Genomic DNA, 19,430 nt, shown 5'->3' with positions numbered 1-19,430 from the left:
GCTATTAACACCTTAAATATGGAACAACAGCTTCCTTTTTTTATACCCAACTGTTAGATTTTAAATCAAACAGCTGCATTGGGGAAAAGGTTAGAGTTGAATAGATCTAAGTTTTGTTTGCCTCCTCTTCATCCACCTGGTGAGGAAGGGAAACTGGGCCGTGTGAGGCCCACAGATGTCAAGACAGCACATGGAGTTTCAGCCCTTACCATAACGTTTACCACCAGTAATAGAACTTGCTATTTTATATTTCTTTGTGAAGTATATATATTTACAGTTTCTCCCAAATGTCTAATTTCTCAAAGCTAACTCCACCGAAATATTCTTATTTGACTTAAGCCTTTAAATTGACATAGCATGTTTAGGCAGCAGTCCTTTCTGAAAATTATACCAAATGACTTAATCCCCCTGTGAAAAGGAGACAGTTTCTCAGCTTGGTATTTCAACATATTAATTTTAGATGGGCTGTTTTTCTTCATGTTGACCTTTTATTGTGTCTGTTATTTTCCAATTCTGATTGCCTCGTCTACTTAGCAATTGTATTTGTTTTCCTGCAGGTTATTATTTTTTTTATTGGTATTACACATCCATTCCCCTGCTTTTTTATTTTCTAGTGATTGCTTTTTGACAGACACTACAGTTTCAAGTTAAAACTTGCTCTTGCTGTTAGAAGAGGAGCACATTGATGAGGTGTAAGAAAAATGAGAACATAGCCTGTCCTCCAGTTTCTGATGAAGGTGTTTGAATTTCTGTTTTGGCCATTAAGCAGTTTTTATTTGGTACACATGATAACACAAAGCTCTTAGAGTTCTGATGTTATATGAGACTGAGTCTGCCTTTAAGAACCATATTAACCAGTCTTTGTTTTTTAGCACATTGGAAATTACCCAGAAAAGAGACTTTTAACATTTAAATTGATTTTAGGCCTGCATTTATGGTATCTAAACACATAAGCACATACACATCCACATTCAAACACTCTTGATCAAAAAGAAGCAATTTTAGAAATGAGAAATACTTCTTTAAAATGATATTTCACTGCATCCTGGTATCTGGAAAAATAATAGCTTTCATTTATGTTCTGCTTTTAATATTAATAACAGATTTGACCACTTAAGCAGACATTTTTATGGCATACTAAATAAAATTCATATTTATGGGAAACAGTCAAGCAGTTCATAGGGTACTTATTTCATTTATAACTCTGGAGGTTCTGGTGACATTGAGGATTTAGGTGGCTGCTCGGTTTTGTGTTTTGTTTTTTTTTTTGGTCTGAAATAGCAGTTTATTTCTGTTTAAAAAAGTGTTTGAACCCTGTTAGTGTTAGGAACAACAGTTTCTTTTCATCCTACAATTTGTAGACTCCATGTGATTGAGCAAATGCATTGCGCTATATCCTCCCTTATAAATTTAAAGGTACTGTTTACTTATAGTGGTAATCTATTCAGGGAGTGGGAGGTGGGAGTAAGTGAAGTGTGGGACATTGAATGCTTGTCTTGTTTTAGAGGACAGTAAATTCCAGTGTTAACAATATTTCAAAAAGTCTTAGTCTCAATTTAACATCCACTGTATGGTCTGGAAATTAACCAATACATTTATGGTTAAATAATTTTCAACAAGGATACCAATACCCTTCAAAGGAAAACGAATAGTCTCTTCAACAAATGATGCTGGGGCAACTGGATATTAACATGCAAAAAGAATGAGGATGACCTTTATACCATACTAAAAAAATTAACTATTCCTTAGAAGAAAACAGGAGTAAATCTTGATGACCTTGGATTTGGCAGTAGGTTCTTGAATATGATATCTAAAGTACAAGTAATCAAAGAAAAAAAATAGCTACATTGGACTTTAAAACTAAAACTTTTGTGGTTCAAAGGATACCATTAAGAAAGTGGAAAGACAACTCATAGATTGGAAGAAAATATTTGCAAATCATATATCTGATTAGGGTCCAGTATCTAAAATACATAACTAACTCTTACTGCAAGGACATTAGTTGAAAAACTGGTGAAATCTGAATAAGGTACATAGTTTATTTAACAGTAATGTACCATTGCTAATTTCCTGTGATTGTGTAAGATACTAAAACTAGGGGAAGCTGAGGGGAGGGTGTACAAGGACTCTGTATACTGTCTTTGCAAATATTCTGTATTTCTAAAATAATTTCAAAGTGAAAAAGTTAAAAAATAAAAAGGTACCTGTAGGCATTGCAGATGGCTGGTTATACAGTCATTAAGAGTGTCTGGTTAGTTGGAATAATCAAGGTAGTGATAATGAGAACCTGAAGTTGGTATGATGAGATCAGTGATGGAGAGAATGAAGTCTAGTTGTAGAGTGCTGAGACTGGGGTGGGAAGGATGAGTACAGGACAGAGTCAAAGAGGATCTAGGTTTCTAGCCTTAGGAACTGGGTAGCCAGTGATGCCCTTAGCCCAGAGGCCACTGAAAGAGGTGAGATGCCAGGTTTGAGGTGGAAAAGTGAGTTCAGTTTTTGAATTGTTAAAATATAAGGTGTTAAGGGGACATAAGGTGGATGTGTCTATAAAGTTGTTGGAAATAGGAGTCTAGAACTAAGCACACTACATAAGATTTCACCTTTTTAATGAACAGTTGAAACCGTGAGGAAATGACATTAACCTGATAGAACATGTAAATGAGGAGAAAATAGCATGGATGGGATCTAAGAAAATCCCAGCACTTAAAAAGTAAGATAAGAAAAGGCTCTAGCAAGAGAGAGATTGGCCAGAGGAATGAGAAACAGTGGGAGTGGCCTGAAAAGCCAAGAGACAAGTAATGTGTTATATGATTACATGCTAGCTAAGTATGTTAGAAAGAGAGAAAGAAAGCTAGGTAGGGAAGTAGGTAGGTAGGCAAATATATTTTTCTTAAAATAATAAACTTTAGTTTTAGAGCAATTTTAGATTTATAGAAATTATACAGAATGTACAGTTACCATATTCCTCCCCTCCCACTCACGTAGTATCCCCTATTATTTTTTTTTGTAAGATTTATTTATTTATTTATTTCTCTCCACCCCCACCCCCCACCCTGGTTGTCTGTTCTCTGGGTCTATTTGCTGCATCTTCTTTGTCCGCTTCTGTTGTTGTCAGTGGCACGGGAATCTGTGTTTCTTTTTTAGTTGCATCATCTTGTTGTGTCACCTCTCCATGTGGGTGGCACCATTCTTAGTGAGGCTGCACTTTCTTTCTCGCTGGGCGGCTCTCCTTACAGGGTGCACTCCTTGCGCGTGGGCCTCCCCTACGCAGGGACACCCCATGTGTGGCAGGCACTCCTTGTGTGCATCAGCACTGCATGGGCCAGCTCCACACGGTTATACCCTATTATTAACATCTTGTGTTAGTTTGGTATATTTGTTGCAATTGATGAACCAATGTTGATACATTATTGGCAACTAAATCTATAATTTATATTAAGCTTCACTCTTTGTGTTGTATGGTTTTGTGGGTTTTGACAAATGCATAATGTCATGTAGCCACCATTATGGTATCCTACAGAATCGTTTCTATGCCCCAAAAATGCCCTTTGCTATACCTACTTATCCCTCCCCTCCCCCACTTGTAGCAGCCAATGAGCTTTTTACAGTCTCTATAGTTTTGCCTTTTCCAGAATGTCATAGAGTTGGATTCATATAGTATATAGCATTTTCAGATTGGCTTCTTTACGTAGCAGTATGCTTTTAATGTTCCTCCATGGTGGTTGGTTTTTTTCTTGTTGTTTTTCTTGATAGTTCATTTCTTTTTATCACTGAACAACATTCCATTCTATATAGATACACCACAGTTTGTTTATCCATTCACCTATTGAAGGGTATCTTGGTTGTTTCCAATTTTTGACAATTATGAATAAAACCACTGTAAACATTTGCACGCAGGTATTTGTATGGACATAGAGTTTCATCCCCTTCGAGTAAATAACTGGGGCCATAATTGCTGGATCTTATGTTAAGCCTGTGTTTAGCTTTTTAAGAAATTGCCTATCTGTCTTCCATAGTGACTAACATTTTGCATTCCCACCAGCAATGACTGAGAAAGTTCTTACTCTTCCAAACACCATTTGTCAGTGTTTTGGATTTTAAACATTCTAGTAGGTTATGATGGTATTGTTATATAGGTATTTTTAGTCTGGCATCATCCCTGTGTAGGGGGTATATTTCCCCCCTAAATGGTTGAAAGGGCTGAGGTTCAGAATGATGATGTGAATTTAAGGTTTCCTTCCAAGAAAAGGCAGAACTATAATTTCATTCCATTTAATTGGACTCTTGAACCCAAACCCTTTCTACTAGATATAGGAATTTCTTCACTCATCATGTCATGATTCTCTTACAGTGGGATAGGGAAACAGTAGAAAAGCTATTGGTTTGCATTATTTAGAGCAAGGGTTCTTAACCTTATTTGTTCTACCTGCCTCGTTGCCAGCCAGGTGAAAACCATGAACCTCTTACTAAGTCCATACTGTACTGTGTATTTAAAAAATATATCACACCCGCACCAGGACATCCCCACAAGAATAATGTATTTTTGAATTTCACTTCAAGTTCTCGGACCCCTTGTTAAAAACAGGGGACACATGGTTGGCAGGGAGTTCTATAGGGCATATATCCACAGTACATAAAAATGTTTGGATATTTTCATAGTGGATACAATTAAAAACAACAACTGAGGGAGTGCTGACTTCCTTGCCAGGGGAGCTCTATCACAGTCCCTAAAGGAACAGCAACAATCCTCCAAGTGCAACGGCAAAGACCAAAAAAGAATGACGGTCCAACCATGAGCCCTTGATACTAACGAATATGCTTGTGAGCCTGTGCACCTGAAATAAGAACAAGACCTAGAGCTGCGGGGTGCCTAAGAGTTACCTCCTGAGAGCCTCCGTGTTGCTCACGTGTGGCCAGTCTTGAAGCCAAACTCAGCATGTAAATGCATTGCCTTCCCCCCCAGCATGGGACATGACTCCCAGGGATGAGCCTCCCTGGCACTGAGGGATTACTACCAAGTACCAGCTGATGATGTAACTAGAAAATGACCTTGAATACAAGGGTCAACTTGGACCAGCAGAATATCTCAGTCTACATATAATACCAGGAGTTAAAAATGCTTTTTGACCTGAATCAAGGGGGAAATGGAAAGGACAAATGAGTTTATGTGGCTATGAGTCTCCAAAAAAGAGCCGGGAGGTTATCAGAGGGGTCGCCCTTTTTGCACACCTTGGCAGAGTCCCAGAGACAGATAAAGTAGATACAACCCCAGGTATTGGTTCTTCTGAGGGTTACAGAGACCCACAGGTTCTATGTCATGGCAGATGGAGTTCAATGCCATGTCAGTTTGCCCTTCTTTGGAGTTTGTGTTTCTGTGTGATGGAGCTGGACTCAGATGTGATGTTTTTTCACAAACCTCTCCTGTTAACTTTTACCAGAACGGTAGTTGGTGCTGGGGTTTAATATATACCCAGAGGATCTGAATCTCTGGACTGACCATATGATAGCCCTGAGCCTCAACAGACTTCAGCTCCTACACTCTGGTTTATTGGACTTACCCCACTAAGCTAACATGGAGTTGAAGAAGGTCAACCACTACACCATGGAGCCAAGAGTGCCTACAACTGAAAGCAGGAGGATAGCATCCAGCATCCATGTGGAATCTAAGCCCCCTCTTGATATAGATGTGGAGTGGACACAGCCAATCCAGGGTCCACAGGATGGAGGAATAGAAATGGATTAGAGTTACTGATATTCTATTCATGAACTATTGTGATTAGTAATCAAAGAATATGTGGCATTGGTGTGGAGAAAGCGGCCATGGTGGTTGCTGGGTGTGGGGAATGGGAGGAAGAGATGAGATGTGGAGACGTTTTCGGGACTTGGAGTTGTCCTGGGTGGTGCTGCAGGGACAATTACCAGACATTGTATGTCCTCCCATGGCCCACTGGATGGAACGTGGGAGAGTGTGGGCTATGATGTGGACCATTGACCATGAGGTGCAGTGGTGCTCAGAGATGTATTCACCAAATGCAATGAATGTCTCATGATGATGGAGAAGATTGTTGCTATGGGGGAAGGAGTGGGGTCAGGGGGTTGGGGGGTATATGGGAACCTCATATTTTCTGAATGTAATAAAAAAAATTTTTTTTAATAAAAAAAAAAATAAACCCCTGGTTTAGAGTCATGAAGTATGTAAGACATTGTACTCACTAAACAGCCATTTTTGTTGTTTAAATGTTTTAAAACGTCACTAAGTAAAATAAAGCCGCTAAAACAAAATAGCAAGTCTTTGCATCTAATGTGCTAGATTTAGTGAAAAAATAAGCCAGTTAGGAGATAGTTCTGCTCTAGCAACTTTGAAGCAGCTGATACTTGTGATGATGAAACCCATCAGCCTCGGCAAAGGGTGAAGGGCTACAGCAGTTGAGCATTTGTTTGGTTGATATTCCCAGCCTCAGTTGTTCTCAGCTTTCCCTAAAGTAGGAATCTCAGAACCCAAGGTAAGGGGTCCCAGCATCGGCCACTCTGTGGCCTGAGTTTGTTCATCCTATCTAATGGCAGCCATTCCATGGAACAGTGATTGGGCAATTAATGTAGCCCACTCATGGACCATAGTGACTTCTTTTTTTCTTAAAGATTTATTTTATTTATTTCTCCCCCCGTACCACTGTTGTCTGCTCTCTGTCTATTCGCTGTGTGTTCTTCTGTGTCTGCTTGTATTCTCATTAGGTGGCTCCAGGAACCAATCCTGGGACCTTCCGGAGTTGCACTTGGGCCGCCTCAGCTCCCTGTTCTGCTATGTCTTTTTATTTTCTCTCTTCTGGGCCTCTTGTTGCATCATCTTGCTGCGCCAGCTCTCCGCGTCAGCCGGCACTCCTGTGCTGGGCAACTTTCCCGCACTGGGCGGCATTCCCACATAGGCAGCACTCCTGCGCAGGGTGGCATTCCCGCGTGGCCTGACACTCTGTGTGGGCCAGCTTGCCCTCACCAGGAGGCCCTAGGCATCGAACCCTGGACCTGCTTTATGGTATACAGGAGCACAGTTGGTTGAGTCACATCCATTTCCCCATTGTGACTTCTTAAGAACACTTGTAAAGAGGTCTCTGCTCTTAGAACCTGGGTGCTGTCTGTTTTGACTTGTGTCTACCTGGGAGAGTTATAACCCATAGACTTTTAGAAATGAGTGTTTTCCACTATGAAAACAGTTTCTCGTGGGCCAATAACAGGTTAGCTCCTAAGCTGCACTAAATACCCTAACGAGGTCAAGTTCACAGCATCAGTTAGCCAAAGTTAGTAACCAGAACAGGACCTCGGGACCTCTGGGCCACCAGTGTTGGAGCATATGTCCAGGACCTGCCTTGGAACTGCTGTCAGACAAGGTGGCCTGCAGAAAGATTTCCTTACAGCCTTTGAAGCTTGCCCCTGGTCTCTTGGCGTGTGGCCCAGGTTTAGTCTTGTCCCTGATCAGTGAACTACGCATACCCTAAACCTCTAGACAAGTTGAGGCATCCACAACAGTCACACTCGTATCTTTCAATACAGTGAAAAACTGCAGATACAGAACGAATTCAGAATCAAAAGAACTTTGGGTTACAGGTATTTGCAAGATGTTCTTGTAAATTGATTCTTGAATTTTAGGTCGTGTCGGATACATGGATTGGATTACAATAAATACCTACTAAAAGAATAACCAGTATTATAAAAGACAATAATTATTATTTCCAATATAGGTTATTTTGTGTTGACTTTAAAATGAAATAGCTTCCAATTGTCGATTTATCCAGGTATATTCTAACTAAGGAGGTTTCTTTCTTTTACTTCCATTTTAGAATTTTTACAATGAAAGTAGCCAAACATGATGAATACATCTGTATCTAAATCTTTCATTTGCAACATTAAATAAAATAATACCAGGGGAAAACAAGTGTTAATTAGGCTATAATATAATTTATGTTGGCCAGTTAATTGAATACATTGAAATTGTTGGCATTAATCTTTGTTCTTTAATCTATTCTTATCATACTGCTTGGATCTCAGTTTAGAAATCTGTATTAGCCTTGGAAAATGCGTTACATCAGATCAGATGGTTAAATGCTTTGATTCTTACCACAAAAAAAATTTTTTTTTAAGTTTTCTTAAGGATAAGGATTCTTGTTTAAACAAACTGTTGTTAAATGATTCAGTTTTTTCCGAGTGATGATTATTTTCTCATAGTGGCTTGATCCATGTTTGTGTGTTTGTGGTTTTTTGTTTGTTTTTTAATATTAGGTCCTTTTGCCTGACTGTTATCTAGTATTTCTTTGTAGTATTTCCATAATCTCGCTCTCGTGTGCTCTCTCACACACACACAGAAAGCCAAAAACTTTGGCTTTAGAAATTATTTCAACTAGATGTCAAGATGTCAGTATTAGCTGCCACCAGTTTGGGCACTAAGCTTATTATTCTTCATTTGTAGAATAGGGTGGTTGATTAAGAGTTTATCTTAACATTTGTTCTAGTTCATAAAAATTCTGATTTATTTATTTAAGCGTGTATCCTTCACTTTTTTTTTTAATTCTGATTTACAGCTTGTAAATAAAGTTTATTTTATACACCTTTTGTACTCCCTAGAAATTACCATGTTAGTCATCTAGAACAGAACATTTTCTTCTTTGCCATTTAAAGGAAATATACGTAACAATTTAATTTTATCTCAAGATTGGGAATCTTCCTTTTGAATATTTCTTAACATAACAGTACATTTTCACAAACATTAAACTAACCTATCAGCTCCCTAAGTGCTTCCAGATGAGGTGATTACTTTGAGGCTTATTACATGTGTGGTCATTCATGTTGCTTATGAGAATATTCACAAAGCCAGGCAGTGCGTGAGCCTTTCTGTTGAGGTTTAGACGTCTCATCTCAACAGATTTGTATTGAAAACATACTTCGTACAAGTTCCTGTGCTAAGGGAGATTTTATATAATATGCAAAAAAAAACCAAGTTTATGGAGAGGATTTTATTGACAGGACCTTATCAGTTCTGTAGTCTTAAGTGATATTAGTATAGTTAACATTTTCCATTTAACCAGAGCTTTTCTTCCTTCCACCTAAGGGGGTGATCTACATCAGGGGGAGCCGCTGGGTGGCAGAGATTCGTATCAGCTACTCTTCTGTTAATAATATTTGTGTCCTGTGTATTTCCTTAGCTGAGCATTGTTTACCTTTTATGAGGTTTATTAGTTTGCCAAAGGACTGCCGAGGCAAAGTACCAGAAATCTGCTGGCTTTTATAAAGGGGTTTATTTGGGGTAAAGGCCACGAAAAGCCCAAACCGAGGCACCATCAGAGATGCTTTCTCACCAAAGTCAGCTGCCACGTGGTGAAGCAAAGTGGCCGCAGATCTCTGCCCAGGGTTCTGCCTTCCCATCCGGGCTCACCCTTTCCTCTTGAGGTTCCTTGTTTAAATGACCCTGTAGTCCTCTCTCCTGGCATAGGGCTTGTTTCTTTCCAGGTCTCCTGTATCGACTTGCCTCCCAGTTTCAGCTGAAAGCTATTAGGCAAATAGTGCGTCTCTACCCCTGGCTTCAGCTGTTTGAGGAACAGCTGGCAGGATCAAAAATGGCAGTGTGCGCTCTTCCTTTCGCTGAGTGTCTGTTTATATCAGACCCAGGAAGGGGGCGGGGACTCCACCTGAGTCCCTCCTCAGTGACCTGGCCCAATGACAAGCCCTGCAGCCATCTTAACAGGCAGTCGATTCCAAGGCCCTCAGCTGAATTTAATGCAATCAAAGGGTATTACACCCAGAGAAATAGATTAGTCTAAAAACATAATCTTTCTTTTTTTGGGATGCATAAAATAATCTCAAACTGCCACATGAGATTCTCTGAGAAGGCCACTGGAAGTTTTGGTTAACATCAGGCTGGAAGATGCCCCCTTTAAAAAACAAGCAAACAAACCTAAATTGTGTTCTTTACAGCTAGAATAGGGTGTGTGTGTGGGGGGGTGGTGGTAATTTCTAACACTTATTAACCGAAATATGCTAAAATTAGGAAGGGTCTCTGCTTTTAGGTGTAGTGATCCCATGAATAACCAACTAATATTCCCTACTTAACCTCTAAACCACTTCCAGTTTGTTCAGAATTCATATTATAAATGAGTACATATCTTCATTTGTGTCTTGTGTCAGGGTTTACATCCTCCTCTATGTGATCTAAAAGTAGTCAAGCTCTTCAGGCATTCTTATTTCTGACTCACAACTTTTGATTACTTCAAAGCAGCTCTCTATTTTTTTCTTCTTCTAAATATACCAGGATAAAACCAAATTCATTCATTAACCTTTTCCTCTCACCTTTTCTAATATACTATTTTGAGATTAGTACCTGTTCATTAACCACACTTAAATCAGGACGAAGCTATTTATTCACCACTATTCACCATGACAGCTTTTTCCCCCAGTTAAGGGCAAATGTAAACTAAAATAAAGTGAAAAAACCCCACATACTTGTTAAAATTCATGTTAGCTATAGCAGAATGGTTTCCCTAATTATAGTTGTTAGCGTGTTCACTTGAAACTGGAGAGAGAGATGCCCGGAAGGCTTAGGAGAGCTGCGGGGCCGGGACCTGGCCTTCCCCGTGGGAACTGCCTTGCTGGCTCTGCCCGGCCGCTCACCTGGGTTCGAGCGGTCCTGTGAGAACTGCCCCTTGAGCCTGCCCTTTCGATTAGAGCGCTACTATGAAACTGAGGCGCAGTCCGTAGTTTGCATAGAAAGTCTACGAGAGATAAAAACATTAGGGTGAGAAAATGGACTTGCATTAAGCACAAATACAATCACTGAAGCTCCCGTATTCCCCTCCCTGCCACGGGCTTGCCCTCCTCGTGGACGAGTGGACACCTTGGCTTGCTCGCTCCTGGGAGAGGTGCAGCGGAAACAGCAGTGCCCCTGGCAGGGCCCTGCTTGCTTCCCTCTCCGCGGGGCGCGCTCTGCAATTTTTGCTGTAAATGGAAAGCCATATGTAATCTAAACAAACTGCTGAAAGTAATGCCTTTCTTTCCTTTTGTTTATCGGTTGCCCCTCCAGTGTTTGTTGAAAAAGTGCTGAAGAAGCTTTTTCCTAATGCTCCCGATGGCCGAGAAAAGAATGCCCCGGTGAGCCTCACCTCAGCCAAACCACCTGAGAAAGTGGCGCCCAAGAAAGCGAAACTCCAGAGAGGCCAAGCTTCCACAGGTAATGCTGTTTGCAGGCACAATAGAATAAAGATGTTTATTTTAAACTCAAGAATCTGTATTTACACTGGAGGATATGCTTTGATCCTTCAGGCATTGGTTTGGCCACTTGTTTTTGCAAAGTTCTTGACCTCAGGATGCACTTTGCCTGGCAAGAGGGGTGGGGTGTCGTTCATTTTACATACAAACTTCTGGTGAGTGAAAAAATTGTACGTAGGGAGGGAAGATGCCAGTGTAAGTATTTTCCATCCAAAGACTATGTTAGTGTTGTTTCGTTTTGAGTGTATTGAGAATGTGGTTTTTGGACTTGAAGGTTGGACTGGTGAGTGGGGTGTTGGTTCAGCCAGTCCTTGGCGGTCCATGATGAGCACATTGGCTTCTCCTTCTGCCACTGTCACTCTCTCGTCACTCTCCTGCACTCCATAGAACTTTAGTGGCCCCTCCTTTACTTTGTGTCCAATAATGGAAAGGCCCCTGGCTTGTCAGTTAGTCTTTGGCAAATGTCTGTCCCAGTGACAGCCTTACCCAAGATCCCCTGAGCAGCCTCATTGTCTACAGTGAGAGCTTCATGGACTCTAGTTCTCTAACCACAGAGCAGCTTTGACATGGTGAGGGGCCATTGTAGGACAGACATGTAAATAGGCCACAGTGGAGTTATAGGTACAAGTGGATAGAGCCAGTTTATTTGCAGATAAAGCAACTGTGTTCATGTCCATATCTCTTCGGTGACAGTCACTCAGTGTGCATTTGTCCTCCATATGATTGTGTTCGTGAAGGCTTTCCTCTTTCTTCTGCTGGCTGAGTTCAGTAATTCAGAAAAGAAACTCAGTGTAATTCTCCCTTTATTCATGTATCTTATAACACTCCCCTGGTGGGATTTCAACAAGCAGGTCCAATAATGCTACAAATCGGTTTCCTGCCCGATAGGTCATGTCTCTATTTACTTGGAATACATTTACCACAGAAATAATGCTATGCATGGTGCTTAGATTTCCAGGCAAGCCCCCAAAGCCTGTTTAGCCCATAACGTAGTGGTACACTGATGCGCTTGATTCTGCTTCCCGCTACCACTGGTTTATAACACAAACGTGGAGGCAAAAAAAAACCTGATTTCACCTCTTTTGGATATAGGATTACACCAAGAACTCTTTTCATGTGGACCAGCTCAGAGTTTTCCACATTCCTTTCTTTGTCCTTCTCAGGCCTGTTTTCAGGGTGCTTTGAGCTCCCAGTGCAGCATGCCACCTGCCACCTGCCACATGCAGAGGCACCATCCTCTAAACTCAGCTGCCTGTCTTGTGATACAGAATCCAGCAAACGCTAGGAAGATCCTGGGATTGCTCGAGCTAACACTAAAGAGAAAAGGACTAGTGTTAAATGTATTTTTATTTTTCACAGAATATTCCTGTTTCACCTACTAGAAATTCACTTTTTTAAATTGTTATAAGAAAGTTGAAAAGGGCAGGTGGTGTGAAGAGGAGGTTTCCTGCTAGTGTCACCATATGATAACTAGGTCATCCCTAATATTTCCTGTTTCTTCCTCTGAATTTTAGGGAGCCAGCTTCTTAATTTTCTTTTTAAATTTTGTTTTTTAAGGGCTGTATTAGTCAGGATTCTCTAGAGGAACAGAATCAACAAGAGATATCTGTCAATAGTGAGCGATTCTATGAGTCTCTCACGCAGCCATGGGGATGCACAAGTCCAGGTTCTGCAGGCAGGCTGCAACCAGGGGCTGCAATGAAAGTCCAGTGAAGGTTCTTGACGATTTCTGGGAGATGTTGGCTGTCCAAAGCCAAGCTGGGAAATTCCCACTCAATGCTGGAATCACTTCCCCTTTTAAGGTATTCAATTGATTGGATGAAGTGTCACTCACTGCTGCTGGCAGTCTCCCTGATTGATGTAATTATAACCAGCTATCTATGATTTACCACTGCAGTAAAGTTAATGGTGATTAAAGTCCATAAATGCCCTTGAATTACAGTTAGCCCAGTGCTTGCTTGACCAAACAACTGGGCACAATTACCTGGCCGAGTTGACAAAATAGCCTAACCGTCACAGGGTCTATTTGCTTTTTCTTCCTCCTCAAAAATAGTTTTAATAGTGATTATTTAAAAATAACATAACTGGTGGTAGGAAGATTAGATAAGATGGGACAGTGGAACTTTATTCAAAGATGGATGTGTCTAAGTCAGAAATTAGTATCTATAAATTCCAGGGCAATATATCAAATGGAGTTTCATCCCAGAAAAAACTAATTAAGAAATAAACACTGCATTACCTCATTTCTCTTTCTGAATATAGCTGATACAATTCTTTATTTATATTTTACTAAGGTACAGTATATACATATGTAGTAATAACCAATGAGAAGCTTAGAATATCAGGGAGTGATTATTTCAAATTAGTATTAACAGTATTAGATTTTAAATTTTTAAATCTGTGGGTTCCTTTTATATTTATTTTCAAAATTATTTCTCTCCCCCTCCCCCACCCCCAAGATGGCTCCCTCTTCTGTCTGTTCATTGTCTGCTCATCTTCTTTAGGGGGCGCCAGGACCAAAACTGGACCTCCCCTGTGGGAGGTGAGTGCCCAAATGATTGAGCCACTTCTGCTCCTTGGTGGTGGTGATATATGCTCGTTGCAGCATCTGCTCATTGCAGCAGTTATGGTGTGTGTTTGTTGTAGCATCTGCTTGTTTATTGTGGCCTTTGCTTGTCTTCTTTAGGAGGTACCAGGAACTGAACCCGGGACCTCTCATGTGTGAGGGGGGAGCCCAGTTGCTCGAACCAAATCCATTCCCTGTGGGGTTTCTTTTGATTGTTAAAAATCTCTTAACTTTCTTTAAAGCTGTTCATGATCCATTGAGCGATGCCTTTCCATAAAAGAGCCAATGTTTGGTCACTTTATTTCAGTGGCATTTGTAAGATATTTAATTTGAAAACATTGAATTAAAAATCAAAATATCAATGCAAAGCTAATTTCAGAATATGTTTATTATATTAAAAAGGACTAAAATGTGTAGAAGCTCATTTTATCAAAAAATTTAGCATAAGTGAATAAAAGGATTACTCAGTACAAGAACTATTTTTAATCTAGCCAGAAAGATTTTATTTCCAAGACATCAGGAAGTTAGCCCAAGTGCATACCTAAGAGCCTGAGCTGAAGTAAGGACTACGAAGGGAACTGCTACAGCCAGCTGAAGCCACATTTTGTGTGCGGCACAACTGCCTGCAGTTTTGTCACACAGTTGGAGCATCAACCAAAGTACATGCCGTTGTCCAGGAGGAAGGGAAGAAGCAGGAACTACAAAGAGGAGGGAACCCAGCAACATGAAGGTTCATAGCCCAAATGAGAGAGGGTTGGAACTGTGCAGAGTGAGAGGACATAGGCAGGACTCCAAGTCAGAACAAGGCTGTGTCTGCTGTCATCTGCTCCAGGCTTCCTCCATGTGGGCCCACGGGTGTGATTTTTAAGATTTAAAACTTGGTTTTATACTGCCAGTTGCCTTTGAATTGTTACAGTTGATAAGCATTAAATCAGTATGCCATGGGAAATTCAGATTCTTTGGTTGTAAGTTACCACTTGACACTGACTTAAGTGAAAAAGGGATTTATAATAAAGATACAGTGTTGCAACGGCAGTAATGTGGTTGTGACTCTAGATGGACTTCAAACCAGGACCTGGAGAAGCGTCAGGATTCCTGTTTTTCTTTCTGTCTCTGTGTGCATGCTTTATACTTCTCTTTCCTTTCAGAATGGGACACTCCTCTCTGAGAGGGCTCTGTGTGTTGAGGTGTTCTGGTAAAACATAGTAGCCATGTACCACTTCACATGGTTTTAGGCAACAAGCAGAGGGACAGGTATTTGTGAGAGCTTTACTATTTCATAGATGCTACTGAGCTCACTTTTGTATCTTTATGAGAAAACCCCATACAGGGAAGCGGACGTGCCTCAGCTGATAGAACGTCCATCTACCACATGGGAGGTCCAGGATTCTATACCCAGGGCCTCCTGACCTGTGTGGTGACCTGGCCCACGCGCAGAGCTGCTGTGCGCAAGGAGTGTCATGCCACACAGGGGGACCCTCATGCAGGGGTGCCCCACACACAAGGTGTGCACCCCACAAGGAGAGCTGCCCTGCATGAAAAAAGCACAGTCTGCTCAGAAGTGGCACCACACACATAGAGAGCTGACACAGCAAGATGATGCAACAAAAAGAGACGCAGTTTCCCGGTGCCGCCTGATAATGCAAGCAGACACAGAAGAACACATAGCAAATGGACACAGAGAGCAGACAAACTCGGGGAGGGGGGAAAAATAAATAAAATAAATCTTTAAAGCAAAGCAAAATACCCCATACAATATTCAGCAACAGTTTTTTTCATTTAAAATCCACATAACATAAAATTTACCATTTTAACCTTTTTAAAGTGTACAATTTAGTGGTTTTTTAGTATACTCACAGTTTGTTCAACCATTATCTAATTCCAGAACATTTTTATCACCCCGTAAAGAAACCCCCATTGAGCAGTCACTCCCCATTCCTCCCTATCCACAGCCTCTGGAAATAACCAATCTTTTTCTGGCTCTATGAATTTACTATTGTGGACATTTTGTATAAATGGAATCCCACCATTTATGATCTTTTGTGTTTGGCTTCTCTTACTTACTATAATGTTTTCAAGATTCATATACCTTGTAGCATATTTTGGTACTTCATTCTTTTTTATGGCTTAATAATATGCCATTGTGCTTTTTTGTTTATTCATTTTTTTTTTTTTTAAAGATTTATTTATTTTATTTAATTTCCCCCCCTCCCCTGGTTGTCTGTTCTTGGTGTCTATTTGCTGCGTCTTGTTTCTTTGTCCGCTTCTGTTGTCGTCAGCGGCACGGGAAGTGTGGGTGGCGCCATTCCTGGGCAGGCTGCTCTTTCTTTTCACGCTGGGCGGCTTTCCTCACGGGCGCACTCCTTGCGCGTGGGGCTCCCCCACGCGGGGGACACCCCTGCGTGGCAGGGCACTCCTTGTGCGCATCAGCGCTGCACATGGCCAGCTCCACACGGGTCAAGGAGGCCCGGGGTTTGAACCACGGACCTCCCATATGGTAGACGGACGCCCTAACCACTGGGCCAAAGTCCGTTTCCCTTGTTTATTCATTTTATCACTTGATGGACATTTGGCTTATTTTTACTTTTTGGCTATTATGAGTAATGCTGCTATGAACATTCCTCATATGAGGTTTTTTTTGGTTTTGTTTTTTAAAGATTTTTGAAAAAATTTTATTCCCCCTCCCCCCATAACTCCCATGGCTCCATCGTCTGTCTGTTCATTATCTGCTCATCTTCTTTAGGGGGCACTGGGAACCGAACCTGGGACCTTCCATGTCAGAGGTGAGTGCCAACCACCTGAGTCACTTCCACTCCCTGCTATTTGCAACACTGCTGATTGTACTATCTGCTGATTGCATCATCTTCAACGTCTGCTGATTGCAGCATCTGCTCGTCTTCTTTAGGAGGCACTGAAAACCAAATTGGGGACCTCCCATGTGAGAGGCGGGCACCCAATTGCTTGAGCTACATCTGTTCCCCTTGTACAAGTTTTTATGTGGACATACCTAGGGTGGAATTTCTGGGTCATATGATAAATTGATGTTGATCTTTTTGATGAACTGCCAAACTTTTCCATAGTTGCTGTACTTTTTACATTCCTGCTAGAAATGTATGAGGATTCCAGTTTTCCCATATCCTTACCAGTACTGATGGTTTTCTCTGTGTGTGTATGTAATTTAGTAGCCATTCTAGTGAATATGAAGTGCTATATCATTTTGGTTTTAGTTCACATTTCCTTAATGACGAATGATATTGAATGTCTTTCATGTGCTTATTGACCATTTTTATATCTTCTTTGGAGAATTGTCTAAGTCCGTTGGCCATTTTTTAATTGGGTTGTTTGTCCTTTTATTAATAGTTGGTTATGTATTCAGAATACTAGATTCTTAGCAGATACATGTTTATAGATGTTTTCTCCCAGTCTACGACTTTGTCTTTTCATTTTCATGGTGGTGTACTCAGAAGCATAGAAATTTTAAATTTTGATAAAGTACAGTATAACTTTTTTTGGCTGCTTGTTCTTTTGGTATCATATCTAAGAATCCATTGCCAAATCCAAGGTCATGAAGATTTTCCACTTTGAGATGATTTTTTTCAGCTTCCAGTATCTTTATTTTTCCTAGAACCTAGATGCAAAAAACTCTAAAATTTAATATTGATACAACTACACAAAATTAAAATTCTATATGCAACACATGGCCTTTAATACAGACTTGACCTTCTAAGGTAGCTTATAAACATTACAAATTACTCTTGCTTTTCCATCCTAACTAAGGTTGCAATCTATAAACTCCTCCCATAAGTTTTTACTAAATACTTAAATCAACTTAAGTGATGATCTCTCTCCTTAGAGGCTCTTTCCCACTGATGGAATTGTCATGCTTGTCAAAATTCAATTGAGCATAGATGACAAAAAGTTAATTTCTGGACTTCCAGTTCTACTCTGTTATCTGTATGTCTGTCCTTATGCCAATACCACACTGTTTTGATTACTGTAAGTTTATTGTAAGTTTCAAAATCAGGAACTGTGAGTTCTCCAACTTTATTCTTCATTTTCAAGGATGGTTTTTGCTAATAAAGGTCCCTTGCAAATTCATGTGAATTTTAAGATCAGCTTATCCATTTCTGCATTAAAAGGTTGTTAGAATTTTGATAGAGATTGCACTGAATCTTTAGATCACTGGGGAATATTGCCATTGTTAACAATATTGTTGTCCAGTTCTTTCACATAGATTATCTTTCCATTTATTTAGTACTTTAATTTCTTTCAAAGACATGGTTTAGTTTTCAGACCATAAGTTTTATACTTTTTTATTCCTAAGTGTTTTATTAATTTTGATGCTATTATAAATGGAATTTTTTTCTTATTTTCATTTTTGGATTATTTTCATTAATTTCATTTTTAGGTTCTTATTTCCATTTCATTGCTATTGTATAGAAATACAACTGATTTTTGTATTTTGATCTTATATGCTACAATTATATCCTATATCCTGAACTTATTTATTAGCTCTTTTAGGGTTTTCTATATATCAGATGATGTGATCTGTGAATAAAGATGGTTTACTTTCTTCCTGTCCAACCTGAATGCATTTTATTTTCTTTGTTTGCCTTATTGCCCTGAATAGAATCTCCAGTACGGTGCTCAGTAAAAGTGGTGAGAGCAGACATCCTTATATTGTTTTGAATTTTAGGGGGAAAGCTTTCAGTCTTTCACTCTTGAGTATGATGTTAGCTGTGTGTTTTTCATTTATATCCTTTATCATATTGAGGAAGTTCCCTCTATTCCTAGTTGACTGAGTGTTTTTCTCATGAATGAGCAGCATATTTTTGAAAGAATATACTTGGAAAATTTTAAAGGAAAAGCATAATGTGTTCACAGCTGATAAAAGAAATCTTGACTAGAATCAAAACAATAAAAGCAAAATGGGATAAATAAAAATTGAGTGATGCTTCTGTAAAAGTCATTTTGAGAATTCCCTTGAAAATACAAAGCTCTTGAGGGAAGCACTTTGGTGATATCAGGGCTCTAGGTGTGCCTGTATCTTTTTAGGGTTCAAATAAGGCAATCCGAATGAGGAAAGGAACCCTGATCACAGTCCTTGGATATGAGATTTAAAGAAAATGTTCATTGCACATTAGGATAAAGCATGATAATAATAGTGATTATTTAGCCAACTTACTGGTATTTTTCACTTTTCAGAGTCTCCTTTTTTTCCTTCAGTTCTAAAAGTGTTAACATCCATTTATTTATAAGGACAAGGTCATAGTCTTCAAAGAACCCAACAACCATTTTGGTCAGTTTCTTTTCCTGGTCCATATTAGACCTTGTTTTGATTATTTTTTTATCATTTAAATCTGTATAAAGAATCAAATCTACAATAATTTTCGAAAACACCAGTGTCCTGCTTCTTCCATCTCCACCCCCACCCATAACACACACACCACCATTTCTAGCTGTTTTTTGGTAATTTACATGCCTATCTCTAAACAACATATTTATGCTGTTGCTTCCACCCCCCTCCCTTAGATTTTGGCTTATCTGTTGACCTCTCCCTATGGGAAGTGAGCATTTAGCTTTATTTTACCCCTTCCGCCATCATAGAAGGGCATAT

The 19,430-nt window shown here is 39.9% G+C and overlaps 1 protein-coding gene across 2 annotated transcripts in view; it reads left to right on the top strand.

Moving 5' to 3' along the window:
* The window catches only part of ERICH1 (glutamate rich 1), a 114,912-nt gene that overhangs the window by 9,219 nt on the left and 86,263 nt on the right, over positions 1 to 19,430 (top strand). Inside the window, exons 1-2 of one of the 2 annotated variants that reach the window (XM_058287987.2) lie at positions 11,128 to 11,209; positions 16,557 to 16,596. Coding sequence is in view for 1 of the 2 variants with exons in the window: in XM_004463146.4 (XP_004463203.1) it covers positions 11,063 to 11,209 (147 nt within the window). In the remaining variant the exon portion in view is untranslated. Of the gene's footprint in view, positions 1 to 11,062; positions 11,210 to 16,556; positions 16,597 to 19,430 lie in introns of those variants that run through there. The other variant, XM_004463146.4, reaches the window with a different exon arrangement.

The sequence above is a fragment of the Dasypus novemcinctus genome, chromosome 25 (genome assembly GCF_030445035.2).
Source record: "Dasypus novemcinctus isolate mDasNov1 chromosome 25, mDasNov1.1.hap2, whole genome shotgun sequence".
In the NCBI taxonomy this organism is placed as follows: domain Eukaryota; kingdom Metazoa; phylum Chordata; class Mammalia; order Cingulata; family Dasypodidae; genus Dasypus; species Dasypus novemcinctus.
This window is presented reverse-complemented; position numbering and strand designations above follow the sequence as displayed.